Source organism: Chiloscyllium punctatum, chromosome 44 (genome assembly GCF_047496795.1).
Source record: "Chiloscyllium punctatum isolate Juve2018m chromosome 44, sChiPun1.3, whole genome shotgun sequence".
NCBI classification, from domain to species: Eukaryota; Metazoa; Chordata; class Chondrichthyes; order Orectolobiformes; family Hemiscylliidae; genus Chiloscyllium; species Chiloscyllium punctatum.
Genome location: NC_092782.1, coordinates 28279088 through 28302485, shown reverse-complemented (window position 1 = coordinate 28302485; position 23398 = coordinate 28279088). Strand labels below are relative to the sequence as shown.

The 23398-nt window shown below is 40.2% G+C and overlaps 2 protein-coding genes across 5 annotated transcripts in view; one reads left to right on the top strand and one right to left on the bottom strand.

Annotated features, from left to right (window-relative positions):
* tbc1d22a (TBC1 domain family, member 22a) overlaps positions 1-3767 on the bottom strand; it is a 365228-nt gene extending 361461 nt beyond the window's left edge. For all 3 annotated transcript variants that reach the window (XM_072562565.1, XM_072562566.1, XM_072562567.1), the window contains exon 1: positions 3564-3767. In XM_072562565.1, the coding sequence (XP_072418666.1) occupies positions 3564-3625 (62 nt within the window). In that variant the 5' untranslated portion in view covers positions 3626-3767. The remainder of the gene's footprint in view (positions 1-3563) is intronic.
* A 7-nt stretch (positions 3768-3774) lies between these two features.
* Positions 3775-23398, top strand: part of cerk (ceramide kinase) — an 89417-nt gene continuing 69793 nt past the window's right edge. For both annotated transcript variants that reach the window (XM_072562564.1, XM_072562563.1), the window contains exons 1-2: positions 3775-4082; positions 13489-15624. In XM_072562564.1, coding sequence (XP_072418665.1) covers positions 15312-15624 — 313 coding nt within the window. In that variant the 5' untranslated portion in view covers positions 3775-4082; positions 13489-15311. The remainder of the gene's footprint in view (positions 4083-13488; positions 15625-23398) is intronic.

Here is a 23398-nt window from a genome sequence, read left to right as displayed (position 1 = left end):
TAATTCTCCTGCTCCTTGGATGCTGCCTGACCGGCCGTGCTTTGCCAGCACCACACTCATCCACTTTGAGCTCCAGCATCTGCAGTCCTTACTTTCTCCATATCTGCTTCTTTGACCAAGCCCTTAATCACAATTCAAATTCCTTCCTGACGCTATCAAATTTTGCTTGCCATGCTCCTGTCAAGTGTCTCAGAACTAGTTATAACATTTAAAGTATAATATAAATTGAAGTCACAGTTGATCATAAACATTAAATCTGAAGGTTCTCAGACCTCTTTCATTCAATATAAGATCATTTCAAGCCATGCAGTCAAATACACCGGAACCTTTGAAAGAAATCAGATATTCTAATCAGGACTGAGCCTTTCCCAGACACTAACAATTAGTGGCTTATAAAATGCAGACAGCCACAAGGATAAACACAAGCAAAACTGTATCATAGCAATGTTTTAAAACAGAAAGAAACAAATTCCTCACAAAAATGAAGCCCAACCTGCATTTGATATTAATAGTATCACAAATAACAAACAGAGTGCACCTCATTGGTGCAATGATTTTCAATCACTGTCCGAAGATGCAGTCATATGCTCCCCTTACAAAGGCCTTTGTTTTAAGAAGAAAAACTGAATACTGTCACATGCAGTGCCTAACTTGGGTACATCTGATGTCTTGGAGCTTAAGTGCCCTACATCATCCTTCAAATGGACTTGAAGGTTTGGACCAGCAGGGGAGTGTCATTATACCATACACCCTCAGACTGGCAGACTGGCCCCCTTTTGGACGTCAAACATTACAACCAAGCACTGAGCTTCATGAGGGATGCAGGTGACAGGATTGGGGACACCAACTTTGCCACCATGGCAATTAATGGGGTAACAAATAGTGCAGTCAGATTACCCTCAGAATCCTCCTGTAACTCCTGAAGACTCAGTCAGCAGTTTAGCAATGTCTTCTCTCACACACACACACACACACACACACGCAAACACTTTCTCTCTCAAACACACACACACTCATGTAGGTCTATGGGATGAAGTTGAATTTGCAGAATATTTGCAATACATTCTATTTTGCTCAAAAATGCATAATCTGGAGGCAGAATATTATGCAATGGATTATAATAGGGCAAGTGCTGAGGGTCCATTTGTTGTGACAAGAGCACCTTACATAGATCCAGCAAGTTTGGTTAATAGGTCATTTCCTGTATTGACCTTTGTTGATGTTTCTTTCGACATTCCCAGAAAGTTCTATCTTGAATCACTCCCAAGCTTGGGATCATGCTTTAGCCTCTCACCACCCACACAGATCAAATATTTTATGGCATTGGCATTGTAGAAGTACACTACATATGATTTTAGAGGGTTTCAAAGTGAGATGTTATGTGCTTTTCTAATCCATAAACATTAGAAAGTCTTCATTAAGGGTTTGGTGTAGGAATTTCAGTGGCACATTAGATGTCATCAGCAGAAACAGACTTATGAGACATGATGGTTGGCAAATCATTTGTATTTGAAGGAGGTTAGGGCTAGCTTTCAGCCCTGTAATAGTCAATTGACCAGTCTTCTCGTGCACATCTCCCTTGTCCAAAGTGGATTCTAAATCATCTGTCACAAAAGATTGTTTCAGCAACTGTCTCAACCCATGCTGAAAGCATGCTGGACAGCTTTAAGGGCAAGCCAGCGTGCCACACTATCAGGAGCTTTAGCCCAGTAGCACATTATCTAGCAGGCCATTTTTCTATGTTGGTGATAAGTGCCAGAACTTGGTCACTTGCCCAATAACCGAAGGCAGTTTTGTCTACACTAAAGAGGCTCTCTACTTATTAACATATGCATTTCAGGATAAGACATTCAAACATCTTAAAGCCTGCAGAGAGTAGTAAAATTGGTCCGTATCTGACCATGTGAGCGAGACTTTTTCCAGGTTTTGGAATTGCAAAGATTTTTGCTATATGTCACACATTTCTGAGTTTTTGAGTTGTTGATGATGCACAAACAGGGTCCAGGCTGTTTCAAGAATACTAGTGCAGTGTCATGTGCCACTGCTTTACCACATTTCAGGCCCCTTAAAACTTTCTTTAGTTCAGTGATCTTGAAGGAATCAGGACTACCATTTTCTGAATCCTGTGAGCATTATTTTACAGTTCCTTTGAGATTGCACTCTTAGTTACCCTCCCAAATTCTACGTTCCATAAATGTGATCAAGTAAGATTCTGTTCCTGGCTTGTATCAAGCCCATAACAACCAACCGTGAGCTTGCTGACCTGCAATAGTTGCCGGTCGGGTGACTCCACTATTTAAAATTCTCATCTTTGGTTTCAAATTCACCCATTGCCTCACCCCTGCCTATCCTATATGTTCTTCAAAGTTATAACCCACCAAGATATCTTTGCTTCGTCACATGCAGTCTTGAAGATACCCAATTATTTTCAATTTATTTAGCTAGCAACATCCTAAACTCCTTCAGCCTATTCATTTTTCTTGCCTTCTTTCGACTCAAAAACCCTGATCAAGCTTTTGGCCATTTGTCCTATTGTCTCATACAAGTAGCGCCTCGACTTACGAACTTAATCCGTTCCGGGGCCCGGTTCGCGAACTGAATCAATTTTTCCCATTGTTCGAATCGCGTAAGAATGCTTGGATATAGCAACGAATGCTTTTCATAGTGCACACGCCAAATACAAACTGAATGAGATCACGCAGGGCCAGAGAGCTTTTGCATTTAACAAGCGTGTAGCAAAGCAGAACAATTAAACCACGTGGTTGCACACGGGTTTTTTTGCGTTCGTACCTTCATTCGTACCTTGAATTTCGTACCAATGTTGAAGCAAAATTTTACGTACAATCCTGTTCGTAAACCGATTTGTTCATGAACGGGGTCGTTCGTATGTCGAGGCACTACTGTATTTACTTTTGTGTGCAACATTAATGCTCTTGTGTGACACCAACTGACAACATACTTCAATTTGACATAAGCAAATAATTTGAATTCAACACATGGCTGAAGTTTCAAAAAAGCATATTCAGACCTTACAAAAACAAAAAAGCTTGGACAAGCCACCTCTATACTTATCACTAGTAACTATAATTCCACATGGTTGGTCCATATCCATAAATGGAAGGTGCATAACAAATTGCACAAAATAAGAAACTATGACAGTACTGCTTGAATCTAGTTAAGCCTGCAGCCCTGTAATCTCCATATCCAAATACCTTATTCTGCATTTGTCTGTTGCCTAACATCGCGACTGCAGTATTCCCTTTAAACTTGTGTGCCGTGATAGACTTAATATTGACTTTCGGTTTTGAGCAGTCATAGAAAACAAAACAAGAAACAATTTGCCACCTAATTTAATATTTGTTCAGTGATAAAAAAAATTTAAAGTTTAGGAACTTCACGATTTGGTCATTTTAAAACTTCGCCTATTTTGTAGTCATTCTCAGAAATCGCCCACTTCCGTGCGTCTGACTGCCGGTCAGTCGCCTCCCTCCCGTACGACCCGAGCCAATACCAACAAGCGGCTGTGAGGTGAAGGGGGGACACTGAACAGACGCGTCACGAACCTGCCTGGGACCTTGGAAACATTCCGCTTCCAGAACTGCTTCTTTCCCCCTTCACTGGACATTTTCCAGCCGAGCGCGGCTCCCCTTACACTGAAAGTCGGGAACAAATCACAGCAAGGAGTAACCGCAAGCGGTCAAGTTCACAATACTTCCCCATACGACAGATACCCACTCACAGACTGAGCGACGCCATGTTGCCGAACAACAAACATCTTTCCCATTGGCTTGAATCTCCGAGGTAACGGTCGAGCCAATCAGAGGCATCGTTCCGTCGATGTCCTCCAGGCAGTCGATGGCGTCACAAAAGCGGCAGTCCTCTCTATGACGTCAAAGGATCACACACTGAAGTGGAAGATGTTGGTCTGCCCCGTTGCTGTCCACAAAATCCCAGAGCCTAGAACTTATAAGAAAAGCAATTATGCAAAATTACAGCAAGCTTGAAGAAATGCAGTTGGCAAAATGAGAGGAAATTAAGGAAACGGCGTGGACTTGTTGGGCCGAAGGGCCTGTTTCCACACTGTAAGTAATCTAATCTAAAAAAAGGCAAAAAGAGGTAACTAGGCTGGACCAAAACTGTACAAGTCACTAGTGAAACCACACCTGAAATACTGTGAACAGTTTTTGGTTGCCTTTTCGAAGGAAAGATACACCAGCATTAGAGGCAGTGCAGAAACGGTTCACTAAGCTGATCCTAGGCATGGAGGGACAAAAACATAAGTTGCTGAAAAAGCTCAACAGGTCAGAATTGAGGAAGGGTCACCAGATTCAAAATGTTGATTCTGATTTCTCTTTACAGATATTGCCAGCTCTGCTGAGTTTTTGCAGCAACTTTTGTTTTAGTTTCTGATTCACAGCATCCACAATTCTTTTGGTTGATATGAGGCACAAAGGGACTGTCTTATTAGGTTGGGCCTGTACTCATTGGAGTTTAGAAGAATGACAGGCAATCGGATTGAAACATACAAGATCCTGAGGGGGCTTGACAGAGTAGAATGAGGTTGTTTCTTCAAGTGGAAGAGTATAAGACCAGGGGGCATAATCTCATAGTCAGGGATCGCACATTGAAGACAGAAATAAGGAAGAAAGTTTTTGTCTCAGAGAGTAGTGAATTTGTAGAATTCTTTACTACAGAGGACTATTGAGGTGAGGTTATTAAGTAATTTAATGGCCATGATAAACAGATTTTTAATTAGTAAGGGAATCAAGGGAAAAAGCAGGAAAGTGGAGTTGAGGATTATCAGATCATCCATGGTCTTATAGAATGATGGGGAAGACACAATGGCCTACTTCTGCTCCTACATTTTATGATCTAAGTCTCTGTACTGGTGTAAGATGGTCACCTTGTAGTGACCAATGACGCTGAAAAATCAAGAAGGAAAAACTAGTAAAACCAGTAAAGGTTGGTTTGACCCATCTGGTCAATGTTTTTAATGGACCTGTCCAGGCAAGTTATGATCCATGTCTGAGCAGGGGATTTCGTACCAGACCATCTGGCCCAGAGATAGGGACACTACCACTGGACACTTGGAGTAAAAAACAGTTTTCAAAATACTATAATACTTGGAAATAAAATGCTCTTCATACTCTGCTGGAGCACTGTTTGGAGGTATATGAAACAAGTCGTCCAGTACACATCACTCACAGGTTTTCTTGTTTTATTTTTCTTGGCCACAAGGCCCTCCTGACTCGTCTTATGGACCTTAAAATAGATGTCCAATCTGACCTGTATGTTCATTCCCAAGTATTATTGCCTTTTTACTGCTTTTCCCCCTCTCGGATGTGCAGAATTTGTAAAACTGTAGCCATGAATGTTTTGAATATACAAAGCTAAATGAAAGTGTTAGTAAACAATCCACTATTTAAAATATATACAAAGAAAACAGGGAATTATAGACCAGTGAGTCTGTGTTATGAAGATGTGGATGTACTTTAAGAGATTTTAAAAAGCAGCAGAATTACCAGACACAGCACCAAGTGTTCTCAATAAGGTAACAATGTAACACTTGGTCAAACAACTCAATTAGCTCATTGCCTGGAGAAAAAAAACAATTTTGAACTTGGCTAATTAGTTTAAATTATACCCCGAAAAAATACAAATTTCCAATCAAGTTTGAATTGAGTATATTGACAATCTTAAAACCCAATGACACAATCCGATCCTCTGGAGTATAAGACCGGAGAGAAATTGAACAGTTCGGAGGAGGGCTGCCAAGCCCCAGTGGGTAAAAGACTGTCTAAAAAAAGCTCTCTTAAAAGTACCTTTTCGATCAATAACATGTGACACAGAAATTCTTAAGAAGAAGAAAAGTAGACACAGGAAGATCCAAATAGAAGAACCAAAAGCTGCCTGGTTTTGAGATAAGTGTGGTTTTGTAAATCTTAATTATCAGAGTAGTATTATAGAAGGGAAAGTAAAAGCTAGGTTAGAAGAAGGATTTGTACATAGTTGTGAGTTAATTATTCTCTGTTATACTTCAAGAAATGAAGTTACTAATTTTTACTTTAAATAGTTCTTGGCCACTCGAATTTTTACACATTACTGCACGGGATAAATCTTTTCTGTGCTGCTGGTTTAAAATTAAGCAGGAGAGTTTACCCTATGTCATAACAGTCTGACATTGGTAGTTGCTTGAGTTCATTGTCAAGGATTTTATAACAGAGCACCTGAAAAATAGTGGTAGAATCAAACACAGTCAGCATGGATTTGCAAAAGGGAAATCATAATTTAGAAATGTATTGGAATTCTTCAAGAATGTAGTGGACTTGATCATTGGAAGCCAGTGGATATGGTTTAGATGGACTTTCATACCTTTTCAACAAAGTCCCACATAAAAAAATAAGTGAATAGAACCAAAACAAATGGGATTGGGGATGGAAGGAAATTTGGTTAGCAGACTGGAAACAAAGAGGGCTTTCTGAATGCAGACAGTGATTAGTGTTGTACTGCAGAGGTTGGCGCCAGCTATTCACAATATCTGTTAATGATTTGGATGAAGAAACTAAATGTAATATCTCAAAATTTACAGATGACATAAAGTTGGGTAAAAGGGTGAGCTGTGAGGAGGATGCAGAGATGTTGCAGTGTGGTTTGGACAGGCTGAGTGGCTGGGCAAATACATTGCAGATGCAATATGTTGTGGATAAATGTGAGGTTATCCACTTTGGAAAGCAAAACATAAGCAGAATCATTTGAATGGCTGTAAATTGAGAGACGGAAATGTTCAATGTGACCTGGGTGTCCTCATGCACCAGTCACTGAAATTAAGTGTGCAACAGTAAAGAAGGCAAACTGTTGTCCTTTGTAGACAGAGAATTTCAGTACTAGAATAAGAATGTCCTGCTGCAATTATACAGGGCATTGGTGAGACTGTATCTGGAATATTGTATACAGTCCTCTTATCTGAGGAAAGATGAATATAAAGGCAGCAAATGTTTACCAAATTGATTCCTGGAATGGCAAGACTGATGTATCAGGAGAGATTGAATCAATTACGATTGTGTTCATTGAATTTAAAAAAGTGAGGGCATCTCATAGAAGCCTATAAATTTCTAACAGGACTCGACAGGTTAGATGCAGGAATGATGTTCCTGATGGTTGGGGGGAGAGTCCAGAACCAGGGATCATAACTTAAGGATAAGGGTAAACCTCAGGACAGAAATGAGAAGAAATTTCTTCACCCAGAGAAGCCTGTGGAATTCACTACTACAGAAAGTGGTTGGAGCCAAAAACATTATTTGCTGTCAAGAAGGAGGTAGATATAGGTCTTGTGGATATACTGATCAAGGTATATGGGGAGGGTAGGATTCGGGTCTTGAGCTCAATCATCAGTCATGATCATGTTGAATTACAGAGCAGGCTCGAGGGATCGAATGGCCTATTCCTGCTTCTATTTTCTATGAAATATGAAAGATATTTTCATTCAGAGAATGTCAGTCATCCTGGGCAGTGAAGCATTGCCCAAGCACTGCTCGAACTTCAAGGTAAACATCTGATAACCCTTGCTGAAAAGTTCCAGGATACGGAAGGTGTTATAGCGACCAAGATTTTCTTTGTTTTTCCTCGATCTGATTTCCAAAAGATGTGTTGCATTTCAGGGAAATAAAATGTTTCTCACCTAATCAGAAACTCAAAAACTCTTTAAAAGTAGTAGAATTTCCTTGTAAAAAATTTCTGCATCAAAACTGATACTCACAGAATGTGCAACAACATCCCCACTGTAGACATTCCACAGTTACAGAAAACTCAGTCAGTTACAGTTAACCCTACAAAGCAAGTTACATCTGAGGCTTCTGTCTTTATTCATATACATCAAAGGCCAGTCCATTTCCTTGAAGCAGGGTGGCTACCTGACCCTATTCTATCTCAGTAAAATTGAGAGCTTGGCACCTTGGAGCCAATTTCCTGACATAATTAGAATTATTTTCTTAATTAACTGCTCCTCCCCCTGCCCTGTCCCCAAATTCCACTTGCTCACCCAGGATGCCATGACAGGAATCCCTTTGTATGCTGTGTGTCCACAGTGTTTCAGGGGGTCCATAGAATGTTGTTTGTTCCCCAATGCTCAGGTTGATTGTTGTGTCATTGCCACATCCTGCTCTTGCCCTTCCTTCATTAGCTTCTCGATTTTCATTCCTGAGGTTAGGCTAAGGACCAATGTCTACTACTACATGCCTGCAAATCCCATAGATGCCTTGATTATACTTCCTCCTACCCCACATCCTACAAGGGCTCTATTCCATTTACTCCAGTTTCTCTATATCCATCACACCAATTTGGCAATGCCACATTGCGCACAAGTGTTTCAAAAATGTTTTTCTTCTACGCAATAAAAATTCCTGTCTATCATGTTTGACTTAGCCATTAACCGTACCTATCCCTATTACCAGATTTCCATTTTCTTCCTTCATTCTCTTCCTTCTTGGAATCATGATCAAGTTTCCCTTATCTTCCACACCACTGGCATTCTTATTGAGAAGATCATCCTCTACCATATGTTAATAGGTCCAGCAGGTTCAGTTTTCTTCACATGGCCAGGTTTTCCATGATTCCATCCTCTCTGCTCTATTGTAACAATTGGCACCTGCTCTAGATCCATTATCATTTCCTTCTGCCATTCACAATCATAGGTTTTGCAATTTAATCACTGCTGCCCTCCACTATAGCACAAACCTCTTTGTTTGATCTGGAGTAGAAATCCTGCACTTTCCGAATCTCCAAAGCAAATCCACCAACCACAATGCACAAGTCAGGAGTGTGGTGGAATCATCCTCATACGACTGGAGTGCAGCTCCAACAGTATTCCTGAAGCTTGACACCATCCAGGATAAAGCATGCTGCCTGATTGGCACCAGATTCAGAAATATTCAGGCAACAGCAGTGTGTTCTATCCACAAGATGCTTTGCCGAAATTCACTTAGGCTTACTTAGACAGCACCTTCCAAACCCACAAGCATTTGCATCGAGAAGGGCAAGGGCAGCAGATACTTGGGAAAACCATCATTTGCAAATTCCCATCCAAGCCACTCACCATCATGATTTGGGAATATATCAATGTTTCTTCACTGTCACTGGGTCAAAATCCTGGAATTCCCTCCCTAATGACATTATGGGACTACTTACAACATTTGGACTGCATCGATTCAAGAAGGCAGCTGACCATCACCTTCAGTTAACCATGTATGGGCTTAATAACAATCTAGGTTTGTTAAATATTAAGCATCAGTGCATGATACTATGAACTTTTGCTATAAATTTTGTATCCTATGATCCTACTCCACTGGTCACCTGATAAAGGAGCAGCGCCCTGAAGGCTTGTAATTCCAAATAAACCTGTTGGACTATAATCTGGTGCTGTATGATTTTTAACTTTGTCCATTCCAGTCCAACACCAGCACCTCCACAACATGGTCACCCCTGACCTGACATCCGTCCTTCCAATTTCTCCAGTCCATGCCAACCTATCCTAAATTCTTACCCTGCATCCTACCCACCTGGCAGTCTACAATATTTAACAGGACATCTATACACTGGTACCCTACACATCTGGCATCCTACCACCTGGCACCCTATTTACCTGTCAATTCGCTTGGCTGTCTGAACCTTTAAATGTCAGAAATTGGCAGCAAACTGCTGTGAAAAGGCATGTGGCCAGCCTTCCTCTGACATTGTTGCTTTATGTAAGAACTGTCAAAATGGAACTTCAACTGTGTTCTTCTCAGGAAGACCTAAGTAGAATCCGAAATGCAAAATCCTCTTCTTTCTGCATGAAGTTGCCACTCCATGGAAAATCAGGACCATTAGCTATGTGGTTTGAATCATGCACATTTGTTAAGATCTGTTTTAAACCCCATGATGTTCCTTTGACCTTTCATTATACTACATTTGTTTTCAGTTTATTTTAAAGAAGTGTTACAAATCAGCTCTTGCAACAAACATGTTTGTAGGCTGGATTTGTTTGTTCAGTCAAAATAGGTACAAGAGATTTTATCAGCACAGATGCACTAAATGATAGGAAATAATCTGAGATGGTGCTCAGAACAGAATCAACAATCGGTTTTGCACCACCACCCAAGAGATACATCATCCATGGAGATTTGTTACTTAAACAAAATTGAAAAATTATTGAATGAAATAAAACACAAAAGCGAGTTTCAAACCAAATATTATCATGAAATTAAGAAATTTACAAATAACAGAGTTAAAAATAAATTAATCCTGTCACCAAATGCATTTCAATCTAATCTTTTTTGGTTCAGTACTACACGTTCATTTTAATAGCAGGAAGATTTCTTACCCTAGGATGAAAAGATGCAAGAGAGCTCAACAGTCTAATGAGAATTGTCTTGCGAGAATAATGCACCCTCTGAGAATTGTGAACATGACAGAAAGTGTCATAAAACTTATGGGTTTACTTACCTTGAAAACTAAAAGGTCATTATCAAGCTTTGATGTGTAAGAAAGGTTCCACCTGTACATTTGGAAAGTATATGCTAATTTACTTGACAGGCTTTATCGTAGTGCCTATTTTGCAATCTCTGCCTTTTAAAATGTGTTATTTTTAATGTTGTGCTTAAACAAAGATAATAAATAAGTTAGAAGGAATTCACAAAGAAGTTCTTCAAATCTTTTAAAGGCACACTGAATTCTATGGGTCACTGAATTTTGCATTGTAGCGTATTGAGTACCTAATCCTGGTTAACACCAGTGCAGTAGTGAGAGAGTACAAGGATGTACCTTTTTGCTGAAATATTAAACTGTAGTTGGAGGAATAAGTGAGGGAAGGTGAAATAAAAAGACACTTCAACCCTAGGGCTATTGCCATGTTTTGTCTTGTTGATGTTTCTTAAAATCATTCACTATCACTGAAACACTGCAGCAACATCAACACAATGTATAGTGTTCTGGCTTGTAAATGCTGAAGGATAGTTAATAGCCATTACTAGAGTAGTAGAACAACCATAAGGTGCTGGAATGTTATAAACACTAACAATTGCGGATCTTTCTTGTTGGATACTGAGAACAGGGAAGTTAGAATACTGACTGAATGATACATCATGAAGCATTTACAAAAAAAACATAATGTATTGCGTTAGTTCACCCGATGAATTTTTGCCATGTTAAACTCACGAATTACCAAAGGACTTGTGACAAAGGATATCATGAGAAGGATGGTATAGCCCCGAGAATGGGCTTGATCCGTCAATTTAGCTTCACCCAGTTCGACTGTGCTTTTCATGCCAATGACTCCTCATGTGGCCTTTTCAAATGCCCTCATGCATTTAGTATTATGGACCATTTCTTTTGTGTCACTGCTGTTTTGTTGTGCCAGGTGGATAGTGAAAATATCAGGAGTGCACAAAATTACACTCCAAGTGACCATTAAGCAGTCCATTCTTGTTGTGGCCTTGTGAATTATGTAGTTAGAATTTGTTGGAAGATTTTTTTGGTTGAAATCCTTTTTTTGATTTCAGTGAATGAACAGTTTCAAGTATGGGTTTCAATGTGTTATCAAAATGGACATGCATGACAAGCATTCAAGGGACTCTCCATTAGCACATGTAGGAGCAAAGACTTTAAGGTGTTCTATTTCATCCATATACATGGTGGAAAGCAATGACTTATCTTTTATGGTTTAAAGGTGAAACTTCATGGAATTATCCAAGTTAGTTATTCTGAATTACAAAGTTGAGTAAATTTGAGAGGGACCTGAAAGAGATGGGCCCCAATTTTTATTACATGGAGGGTAAGGCAAATTGTTTTTTGGATTATTAACTGCAGACAATTATGGGTAAAAAGTACATAAATCTTCTGGAATTGACAAAACCTGCCAAGAAGTCATAGAGTCATAGAGATGTACAGCATGAAAGCAGACCCTTCAGTCCAACCCATCCATGCCAACCAGATATCCCAACCCAATCGAGTCACACCTGCCAGCACCCGGCCCATAATCCTCCAAACCCTTCCTATTCATATACCCATCCAAATGCCTTTTAAATGTTGCAATTGTCTAGCCTCCACCACTTCCCTGGCAGCTCATTCCATACACACACCACCCTCTGTGTGAAAAATTAGCCCCTTAGGTCTCTTTTATATCTTTCCCCTCTCACCCTGAACCTATGCCCTGTAATTCTGGACTCCCCCACCCCAGGGAAAATACTTTGTCTATTTGCTATCCATGCCTCTCATGATTTCGGAAACCTCTATAATGTCATCCCTCAGCCTCCGACACTACAGGGAAAACAGCCCCAGCCTGTTCAGTTTCTCCCTATAGCTCAAATCCTCCAACCCTGGCAACATCCTAGTCAGTCCTTTCTGAACCCTTTCAAGTTTCACAACATTTCTCCATTATGAAAGAGACCAGAATTGCATGCAATATTCCAACAGAGGCCTAACCAATGTCCTGGACAGACACAACATGACCTCCCAACTCCTGTACACGATACTCTGACCAATAAAGGAAAGCATACCAAATGCCTTCTTCACTATCCTATCTTAGCAAGGTTAGATCTCATGGAATACATGGAGAACTAGCCATTGAATACAGAACTGGCTCAAAGGTAGAAGATAGAGGGTGGTGGAGGAGGGTTGTTTTTCAGACTGGAGGCTTGTGACCAGTGGAATGCCACAAGGATTGGTGCTTGGTCCATATCTTTTTGTCATTTCTATAAATGTGAGCATATTAGGCATTGCTGGTAAGTTTGCAAATGACACCAAAATTTGAGGTGTAGTGGACAGCGAAGAAGGTTTCCTCAGATTACTACAGGATCTTGATCAAATGGGCCAACAAGCTGAGAAGTGGCAGATGGAGTTCAATTCAGATAAATGCAAGGTTCTGCATTTTGGGAAAGCAAATCTTAGCAGGACTTGTGCACTTAATGGTAAGGTCCTAGGGAGTGTTGCTGAACAAAGAGACCTTGGAGTGCAGGTTCATAGCTCCTTGAAAGTGGAGTCGCGGGTAGATAGGATAGTGAAAAAGGCGTTTGGTATGCTTTCCTTTATTGGTCAGAGTATTGAGTACAGGAGTTGGGAGGTCATGTTGCGGCTGTACAGGACATTGGTAAGGCCACTGTTGGAATATTGCGTGCAAGGTGTAACCTTGTCGAACGCCTTACTGAAGTCCATATAGATCACATCTACTGCTCTGCCCTCAAGAGCCCTCAAATTCTCTTTGTTACTTCTTCAAAAAACTCAAATCAAGTTTGTGAGACATGCTTTCCATGCACAAAGCCTTGTCGACTATTCCTAATCGGTCCTTGCCTTTCCAAATACATGTATCAAAGCCTATCAACAGAAATCAAGACCCATTAAGATTTGTCTCGAGGTATAAGCAAGTGTCAGCTTATTTTTTGAATGACAGTGCTTTTCTCAATCATTTTCATCCTAATTCTTCTTGTTTCTCTCTTCCAATTTGTCTCCTAACATCAGGAAACACCTGGAAAAGAAGAATGGCTCAGAGAATGAGAAGAAAACTGCCAACCTCACAAAAAAACCATCAGGAAAATTGGAACATGTGCTGAAGAGTTTCACCACTACAGCTGGGATTCTTGGGGACATTTGATCTCCGTATGGAGGGATTGTTGGATTAAGTGGATAAATGCTTTGGAGAGATTGGTCATCTTTTCCAACATACTCTCCTTCAGTTCATTGAACGTAATGAAATGTGGGCTGAAGGGAATGGAAGTTTTTTTTTAAAAATGAGAGCAATTGAACTCTCATTTGGCTTCTCAAACAACCACAACGTCAACATGCCAGCTGAGCCAAATTGTCTCTAAACTGTCTCCCATAGAAGCTTAGCTACTGCAGCCTGCAACCTACCCTCAACAGGTTTGCATGTTCAATAATTAGCCAGCCACATGTATTAAGACTTCCCGCAGCAGGAGCTGCAGGCTTCCACCAATTATCACAACGAGGAGTCACCTAGATGATTATCTTGTTTTACATAAAAGTAATTATCTTTATCACGTCAACACTTTTGTATGTTATTTTCAAAGCAGCCTCAGGATTTGTATTATCAGAATGTAATTGAGATGTCTGACTAGTTGTTCTTCAACCAGGATAAAGGGATTATAGAACAATGTAACAAAGAAGATCAATGTGTTCTGTGACAATGATAGGAGAAACTCAGCAAGGTGGTTGTATGGCCCTTGTTTCTCATGCTTTCTGCATCCTACAGCTTCCTCATTTGATGCCAACCACTGCTGCACCTCTTCACCAATGTGAAATTTTTCCCTATAACACTCTATCTGCCCCAAAGTATCTCACATATATTTTGTTGAAATTCAACCACTGTTTTATTGACGGCAAGATCAGGCTTCTGTAGCAATAACTTCTATGATCAAAACAGTAGTGTTCTCTGTCAATTGACCATTTGATTGGTGAAGTGCCAAAGGTGAATGGTAAACATATAAATGAGGCAATGAGAGGAAGCTGACCAATGTATTGCAAAGAAGGCACAAGTTGTAAATTGAGAAAAGACAAGTGGGCATTGTTGATCAGAAAATTACATTCATCACTACTCATTTACATTAAATATGAAAACATCAATAGGCACCATCCTGGGCTGGCTTGTTTTTGGATAACGTTTTCCACATTATTTTGCTTTAATGTTGGCAAATTATTAGAACCATAAATCTTGAGGAGCATTTGTTATAATGTTGTCTACTTCAGTACCTCATTTGACACAAGTTATGCCATTTTAGCATAACCTCACCCTCTCTGATGAAGGCCATTCCAGTCTTCCAATTTGCAGTCCTTCCCAGTGTTACACTGCTGCCCAAGATCTGAAGCAGAGACCCTCCAACCTAGCCATAAGTCCCCAGACTGCCTGCCAGTGTGGTCGCTGTCACAACTGTCACCTGACAACATCCTCCTGGCTGCTGCCATTGCCAGCAGGATGAGCCTGAATACAAGCTCTCATCCACATGGTGCCTGTGAACCCATCTTCCCCCGACCACTATTGGGTTAGTCTAGGCTCCGCCCCCAGATTGAGTGAGTCTGAGCCATGCCCCCAGATTGTGAGTCGAGGCCCTGCCTCCAGATTGAGTGAGGCTAGGCCTCGCCCTGAGATGGGTCAATCTAAAACCTGCCCCCAGATTGGGTCAGTCTAGGCCACGCCCTCAGATTGGAATAGTTTGGGCTCCGCCCCCGAATTGGGTGAGTCCAGGCCACGCCCCCAGATTGGGTTGTCGTTACCCCCACCACCTCCCAAGGTCGGGGTGGTGTTGATCGTCGCGCGCGCGCGCTACGCGATGACGGAAGCACGGTGGATGAAGGAACCGCGAGCAGGTCGGCGGCGAACAACAGCGAGGATCGCCGGTGTCCGGGGATGTTTGTTCCCTGACGGCGGAGCCGAGCCGGTCGCCCCGAAATCCCCTCCGCCTGCCCGCGACACCTTTCAGCGTCTCAGCGATTGCCGGTCGTCTGCCATGGAGCGGCCGGTGCCGCCTCCGCTGCTCGTTTCGCGTTTGTTGGTCAGTGAGCAGCCCTTCGAAGTCACCCTAACCGAGACCGTTTTGTGTTGGCAGCCGCTCCGTCCGAAGAAAGCCTCGTCATCCGGAACGGGTGAGCCAAGAGTCGCCTCCTTGGCGTCGTGTGTCGTTCACCTCGGGGGGGGGGGGGGGGAGAATGAGCTGTAGGATCTTTAGAAATTGGTTTTGGGGGGTGGGGGGGGGGCGGTGAGGTAGAATTTTGTTTACTTTTGTTCCCCCCAATTCTCTGTCAGTGAAACAGTCACCTTCTGGAGTCAGATCCAAGGTGAGAGAGTGTGGCTGACTCTCCCTGTACACAGTTCGCCCTCCTGTCACCGTGTGAAAACAACACCTAAAGTAGAACAAAGAACCGCGGGAGGCTAAAAGATCTGAAACAAAAAAAAGTACAAGAAACTGTTGGAGGAGCTCTGGCTGCATCTGTGGAGAGAATAAAACAAAATGAATGTTTCCAGTCCGGTGAACTTCAGGCAGAAGAGTCTGAAGGAGGATCACTGGACTCCAGAAGTTAGCTCTACTTTCTCTCCACCTTGTTATAAAAGATTTCTGCCTTTTAGTGATGCCCTGAAATCCGGTGGCTTCAAACCTGCCAGATTGGCTGCAAATTCAACCTCAACGTCAGGTATTACTTGCTTGTTTTTGAAGTTCGTCACTTTAAGTTTCAAAGAAAAGTTGAATGGACTTTACTCTGGACTTTGAGTTTCTTTCTAACCATCGTGCTCTCATTGCGACTTTCTCCTTCTGACCTATTTTCTATTCAAAATATATGTAAAATTGTAGTTCTACAAAGTCATTCAAACTTTTCTCAATTGCTCTAGGAATCTCCAAACTTATTTTGCTCTATAATATTTTAAGTTCTTTCTTGAGCTGTGAGTGTCTAGGCAAGGTTAACCTTTGTTGTGCATCCCCACATGATAAAGTTGTGGTTGTCAGTTCCTTAGAATTACAGGAAGTAATGTTGTACTATGGAATTTGTTGAATTGAGCTAAAGATCCAGATTTGAATATGTTTTCTTGTTAATTGTGTGGGCACATTTAACCCAGTTTTGTTCTATCAAACACTTCAGTTGAGTTGGCCACCAAGTTTTCTGTAAAAGTAACTTTTGAGGTCTCCTTGATTGATTGATTTTTGTTTTTTAAACCAAGCATTGCAAAAAGCAACCTATCTAAAATCAGTAATTCAAGTCTATTTGTTTAATTAACAGCTAATAAGATGTGCTGGCTTGACAGCAGCATAGCCTGCTCAAAACAAAAGGCAAATCTTTGTCATTCTAGCTTTCAAGATGACTTTTGATGTTTGAGAATGGGAAGTGAGAACTGGCAAGGAATCACTCTCCTTGACAGATTAAATTAAAAGCGCACACTGTTCCAAATTAACTATTTGATAAGTCAGCCATACAGACGTGTAATGTCACAAGTTTGATGTTTGACTGTTAAGGGATTGTTACAATTGCGCTAGTATCTCTGGATAATCTTTTTTTTCTTGCTCTCTGCATAGCAACTCCTCCAAGGAGGAAGTGTGTATCTACAGAGAAATGATTTCAAATCAACCTGTTCAGAGATAAATACACACCTCTGGAGCAGGTGGAATTTGAAACTAGGTCTTCTGTCTCAGGAGGTAGGGATACTATCACTGTGCCACTCGAGTTCTCATTATACCTATAGATTTCTTTCTAACCAACTTGTTCGGAAATGTTATTATGCAACTCTAGAGCAGGTAGGACATGAACTCGAGGCCCAGAGGTACCACTGCACCACTTGCATCCTCGTTACATCTGCGTCGAACGTTACAGCGGAGTATAGGCCCTTCAGCCCTCGATGTTGCACCTACCTGTGAAATTAATCTGATGTCCATCTAACCTTCAATATTCCATTATTATCCATATGTATGTCCAATGCCCTTAAATGCCTCTGCTACTGTTGCAGGCAGGCCGTTCCATGCCCCTACTACTCTGAGTAAAGAAACTACCCCTGATATCTGTCCTAAATCTATCACCCTGCAATTTAAAGCTATGTCCCCTTGTGTTAGCCTTTACCATCAGAGGAAAAAGGCTTTCACTGTCCACCTTTATCTAACTCTCTGATTATCTTATACGTCACAATTAAGTCACCTCTCAACCTTTTCTCTGCAACAAAAACAGCCTGCATTCTCTCAGCCTTTCCTCGTAAGGCCTTCCTTCCATACCAGGCAACATCCTAGTAAATCTCCTCTAAAACCTTTACAAAGTTTCCACCTCCACAAAAACAGCCTGCATTCTCTTACAGCTAGTCAATTTCTGATCTAAACAGCTAAATCACCTTCAATCCCGAAACTCCATATTTTGTGCAATAATTGTACGTGAAAAAACCAGGAAATCGGCATCTATTGGGCCATAAAACAGGAAAGCATTGAGTTCTTGATTGCTGGGCCTGGAATCTTTGTTTTGTATTTAAAGATGAAAATAAATGTTTAGGGTGGTCTTTAATAATTTTATTATACCTTTTTAATAGGCATTACTGTTGTTTAAAATTAGTGCATTTTTGAAATATCATTAAATTTCATCTATCTGTACTTAACTAATATCTTTGAAATAATTACCTTTTTAATGTAGATAGCATTAGCTTTTCTCATAGTAATAATGTTTGGATGTGAGGCAGGGGTCATAGCCCAAGTTGTTGTGATGTGAAATGACCTTGGAGCTTGTCAAAAAAATTGGTATTGTATTTATTGGTATTTACATTTACTGGAGTTATGTTATTACTGTAAAAACTGAATTTCAGCAAGTTAATTTTGTTGTTGTTGTTGTGACTGGTTGAAAACAGCAATCCCATATAATAAAAGCCAAATCTTTGTCAGTTTGTGTGACTTGCAATACTTTAATAATCAAATTAATCTGTATTTCTTATTGGCACCAAGGTAAGTGTGTGCCAAATTATATACTTTTATTCCAAGGATTTGTAAAATTGATTCACTCTGTTTTTGATGTCAGTTTTGCAGTCAACAAGAATGAGATGAAGTCAGTATGGAATTCAATAAAAAGAACTGCAGTAAAAAGCTGGCTTAACAGTGACCACATAATCACTGTCAATTGTCACAAAACCTATCTGGTTCAGTCACGTCCTTTCAGGAAACAGATTTGAAATTCTATCCAAACCTATCTGGCCTACATAAAGCCACAGCAATGCAGTTTACTTTCAACTGCCTTCTGGAAAACTAGGAATGGCCTCGCCAGCGAGAACCACAGCCCAAGAATGGAAAAAATGAACTCAAGGAGGAGACCCTGACAAAGAAGTGGAGACATTTTCGGAGTGAATTCCAAAGAACAGATCTTGGACAACTGAAGGCGTGGCTAGCAATAGCAAGGCTTAGAAAAGTGGCCAGAATTAGAGTTCAGAAATCTGATGACTGCAAGCTGGGAGTTGGTTGTGGAGAAAGGAGGAGAAGTAGAGACATAGTGAAATTTAAACAAGGACAAGAATTTTAAATTAAAAATGCAGAGCAGCCCTGTCACACAGCTAGTTGGCAACTATATTTCTGGCTTTGTTTGATTTTGTCTTTTATTTTGTTAGTATGCTCTTTGCCTGTAAATTCTCTTGCTCTTCATTGATCTTTGATTCATTTTTCTCTCTTTGGCAAGTTTTACACGTGTTGTAGGGGATACACATTTTTGGAGAAACACAAACAGTTTTTACTCTGCTTTTTTATTGCAAGGTTTTGATACTAACCAATCTGGATTATGTCTTTTTGAGAGCAAAAAGCTGAATGCTGTTCAATTAGTTGAAAATTCTCATTGCAATTCATCTTTTTCCAGTTGACATTGCTTACATAGTCCCAGAATCTGTAATTTGTGGGTGTCATAGAGACCATATCATAGCTTTGAAACTGAGCACTTGTCTGCAGAATACAATTTAAATATTACATAAAGCTATTAAATTGGATTGTCTTGTAGTGTTTTTGAAGGTCCCACCATACTGTACAGTCTGTGTTGAGATGCACATCACAAACTTGTATATACACTTTCAAGAGTGCTAAAGGCATGTTCCAGTCAGGCTTGACCAATCAGGTACTAAGTGTCCGTGAATCTGTCCCAGTAGTAATTTGGTGTATTCTCTCAGACATTCTGGACGAAAGTCGTGATTAATAAATTAGAAAATTAAACTACATACAATTTAGGAGCAGAAATAGGCCATTCATGCCTCCTCTATCATTGAATAAGGTTTGGCTAATTTAATTTTAACCTCCAGTCCGAATTTCCTGTCTACTCCTGATAACCTGCCATTACTTTCTTATCAAAGATCAGTCTACCTATGTATTAAAAATTTTCAAAGATTCTGCCTTTCCTATCTTTCGTACGAGAGAGTTTGTACATGATGTTGATGAGGTCTCTTCTGGAGTACTGTTTCCGGATCTGGTCTTCCTGTTATAGAAAGAATATTATTGAGCTGGGGAGGGTACAAAAGAGATTTATCAGGATATTGCCAGGAATGGAGGGCTTGAGTTATAAGAGGCTGGATAGGCTGGGACATTTTTCATTGGAACATAGGATATTGAGGGGTGACTTTTAGAGGTTTATAAAATCATGAGGGGTATAGGTAAGGTGAATGGCTGATGTATTTTCCCTAGGATGAGGAATTTCAAGACTAGGGAGCAATTGTTAAGGTGAGAGGAGAAAGTCTTTAAAAAAGACCTGAAGGGCAATTTTGTTTTTAAACAGTGGTTTGTGAATGGAATGAACTTAGAGAGGAAGTGGTGGATGTGCGTACAGTTGCAATGTTTAAAAGATATTTACATAAGTACATGAATAAGAAATGTTTGGAGGGATATGAACCAAGTGCAGGTAGGTAGGGCGAGTTTTCTTTTTGGGGATTAAGGTCAGCATGGACTGGTTGGACTAAAGAGTACAATTCCATGCTGTATGATTCTGATAGTAAATTCTTTTGAGTGAAAAAATAATTCTCCTCATCTGTGGGGGAGGCAGTGGTATAGTGATGTCACTGCCCTAGTAATTCAGAATCTCAATTAGACGTTCCAGGGCCATGGTGGAATTTGATTAAAATAAAAACCTGGAATTAAAAGCTAGTCTCATGGTATTTGCTGTCAATTGCTGTAAAAACCTCTATGGTTCACTAATGTCTGCTAAGGAAGGAAATCTGCTAATGTTACCTGATAAAGCCTACATGTAAATGCAAATTCATAGCAAATGTTTGACTCCTAACTGCCTGTAGAAATAGCCTAAGAAACTGTTCAGTTCTAGGGCAATTAGGGTTGTGCAATAAATGCTGGCTTAGCCAATCCAGAGACACTCATCACATGAAGGACTGAAAGAAGTTCCTTTATTTTTAAACGTGACCACTATGTCTAGGTTCTCCCCCAGGAAGCATCCTTTTAACATCTATACTGTCTAGAGCCCTAAGGATCTTGGAAGTTTTGATCAATGCACCACCTACTCTCAGAAACTCCCAACAAAAAACAGGCAGACCTTTCTTTCAAAAGATAGCCCAGTTGAATCCAGGCAGCTTTCTCAGAACAGTCTTGCACAGGTTTGCATCCGTCTTTGGAGAGATGGTCCTGTGAACAGTTCTCAAGATGTGGTCTCAGCAGCCTAACTTAATCATGACCTCAAAACTTTTGTATTGAATACCATTTAATTAACAAGAGCATTCTGTAAGCTTTCACAATTATTTATTGTACCTGCATACTAATATTTTGTGATTTTCACACTTGGAAACTCAAATCCCTCTGAATCTTCGAGTGTTGCAATTTCTCAGCATTGAGTTAATATGCTTCTTAGTTGTTCTTTGAGCTGTTTTGGACAATTTCGCATTTTTCCATGTTACACTCTGTTTTCCAAATCTGTGCCCACACTTACCAAACCTATCTGTATACTTCATAGCTTCCTTATGTCCTCTTTGCAACTTAAATTTGTACTTACTTTTATGTCGTCAGCAAAATTTAGCAACTTTACCTTCAGTCCCTTCATCTGAATTATTTATATAAATTGTGTGAAGAGTTAAGGCCCAGAACTGATCCCACTCATTAACTCTCAACAATGCTTCGTGATTATATTTATAAATTCCACATGAAAGGATGAAAGAGTTCAAATTCAAATTTGTAAAATTATTGTGGGTATTAGAAAATCTAATTTAATTCCATTTTGACATCAAATTCACACTACTTTGATCTTCCTACAGCTATACAGAAGTAATAACAAACTAATAAGAATTATTTCATTCTAAAAAATAAATTATTTGGTTTTGGCAATTTAAAGAAATTTGTTCCTGTCATTATATCCTTACCTATTTTCACTTCATTTCGAAAAAAACAGGAGAGTTTTGTAGCTTTAGCTGAATCATACATGCAGTTGTGCATAGTTCTGGTCGTCCTTTTAATAGGAAGGACATTATTAAGTTAGAAAGTGTTCAGAAAAGATTTACCAAGGTGTTGCCAGGACTGGAGGGTTTGAGTTATAAGGACAGGTTGGATAGGCTGTGACTTTGTTCACTGAAGCATGGGAAGTTGAAGGGTGACCTTTGCAGAGGTTCAGAAAGTCATGAGGGGCATAGAAAAGGTGAATAGCAAAAATATTTTACCTTGGGTGGGGGAGTTCCAAACTAGGAAGGCATATTTTTAACATGAGAGGAGAAAGATTCAAAAGGGACCTGAAGAATAACCTTGTCACATGCAGGGTGGTTTGTGTGTGGAATAAACTGGCAGAGGAAGTGGTAGATGCTGAACAGTTACGCCATTTAAAAGACATTTGAATAGATGCATGAATAGGAAAGGTTTAGAGGGAAATGGGCCAAAGCACACAAAGTGGGACTAGTTTAGGTTGGGAAATTTGGTTGGCATGAACGAATTGCACTGAAAGGTCTGATTTTTGTGCTGTATGACTCAGTGACATTAAGTGGTAATCAGTGGATGCCCACGCATGCATATTTGCCTGAGGCTGCATGCATTGACCTCACTTTGTTTTGGAAGGAGAAACTAAGCTGTCCAGTAAATCCACTTTTTTTCATCATCACTTGTTCTGAGAAGAATTTAAGAACACAAAGGTTGAAGGTAACTCTACATAGAATTTTGCGACAAATTTAAAACCATTCTCAAATTCTTTAAAGTTGAACAGTAACCATCAGATTATAGACCATAAAAAATTGGAGCAGCAGTATGTATTGAGCCCCTCAAGCCCACTCCACCATTCAGTGGAATCACAGCTGGTCTGACATTCTGTGCATTCACTTTCATGTGTTGCTATCACAATCCTCAATTCACCTAATGATCAAGAATCTATGCATTTCATTCTTAAATATACACAAAGCCTTCACAGCTTTCTGTGACAAGGTGTTCCAAAGAGTTTCAACCTCCTGGGAGAAGAAAGTCCTCCTCAGCTCAGAACCAATTTAAGACTGACCCTCTGCCATCTGATCCTTGAATCTGCGAACCATCCTCTCCACATTTACCCTGTCAAACCCTTTAAGAATCCTGTATGTTTCATTGAGATCACCGTTCACTTTTCTTAATGTCAATGAATAGAAACTCAAACTGTTTCATCTTTAGTTATAAGACAGTCCTTCCTTAGAGGATCATCCTAATGAACTTTTTCTGTATTGCATCCACTAAAATAATATCTTCCTTTAACTAAGGGGACTAAACTGTTCACAGTCCTCCAGATGTAGTTTCACCAGCTTGTACAGTTGCAGTGCGACATCCTAACACTCCAAACCTTCTTGAAATAAGGGTCAACATTCCATCAGTCTTTCTGCTGCACCTGTATGCAAGCTTTCTATATTTCATGCATAAGCACCCCCCGAGTTCCATTGCGTTACAGCTTTCTGCAATGTCTTTCTCCAATTAAATAATGTTTGTTCTTTAAT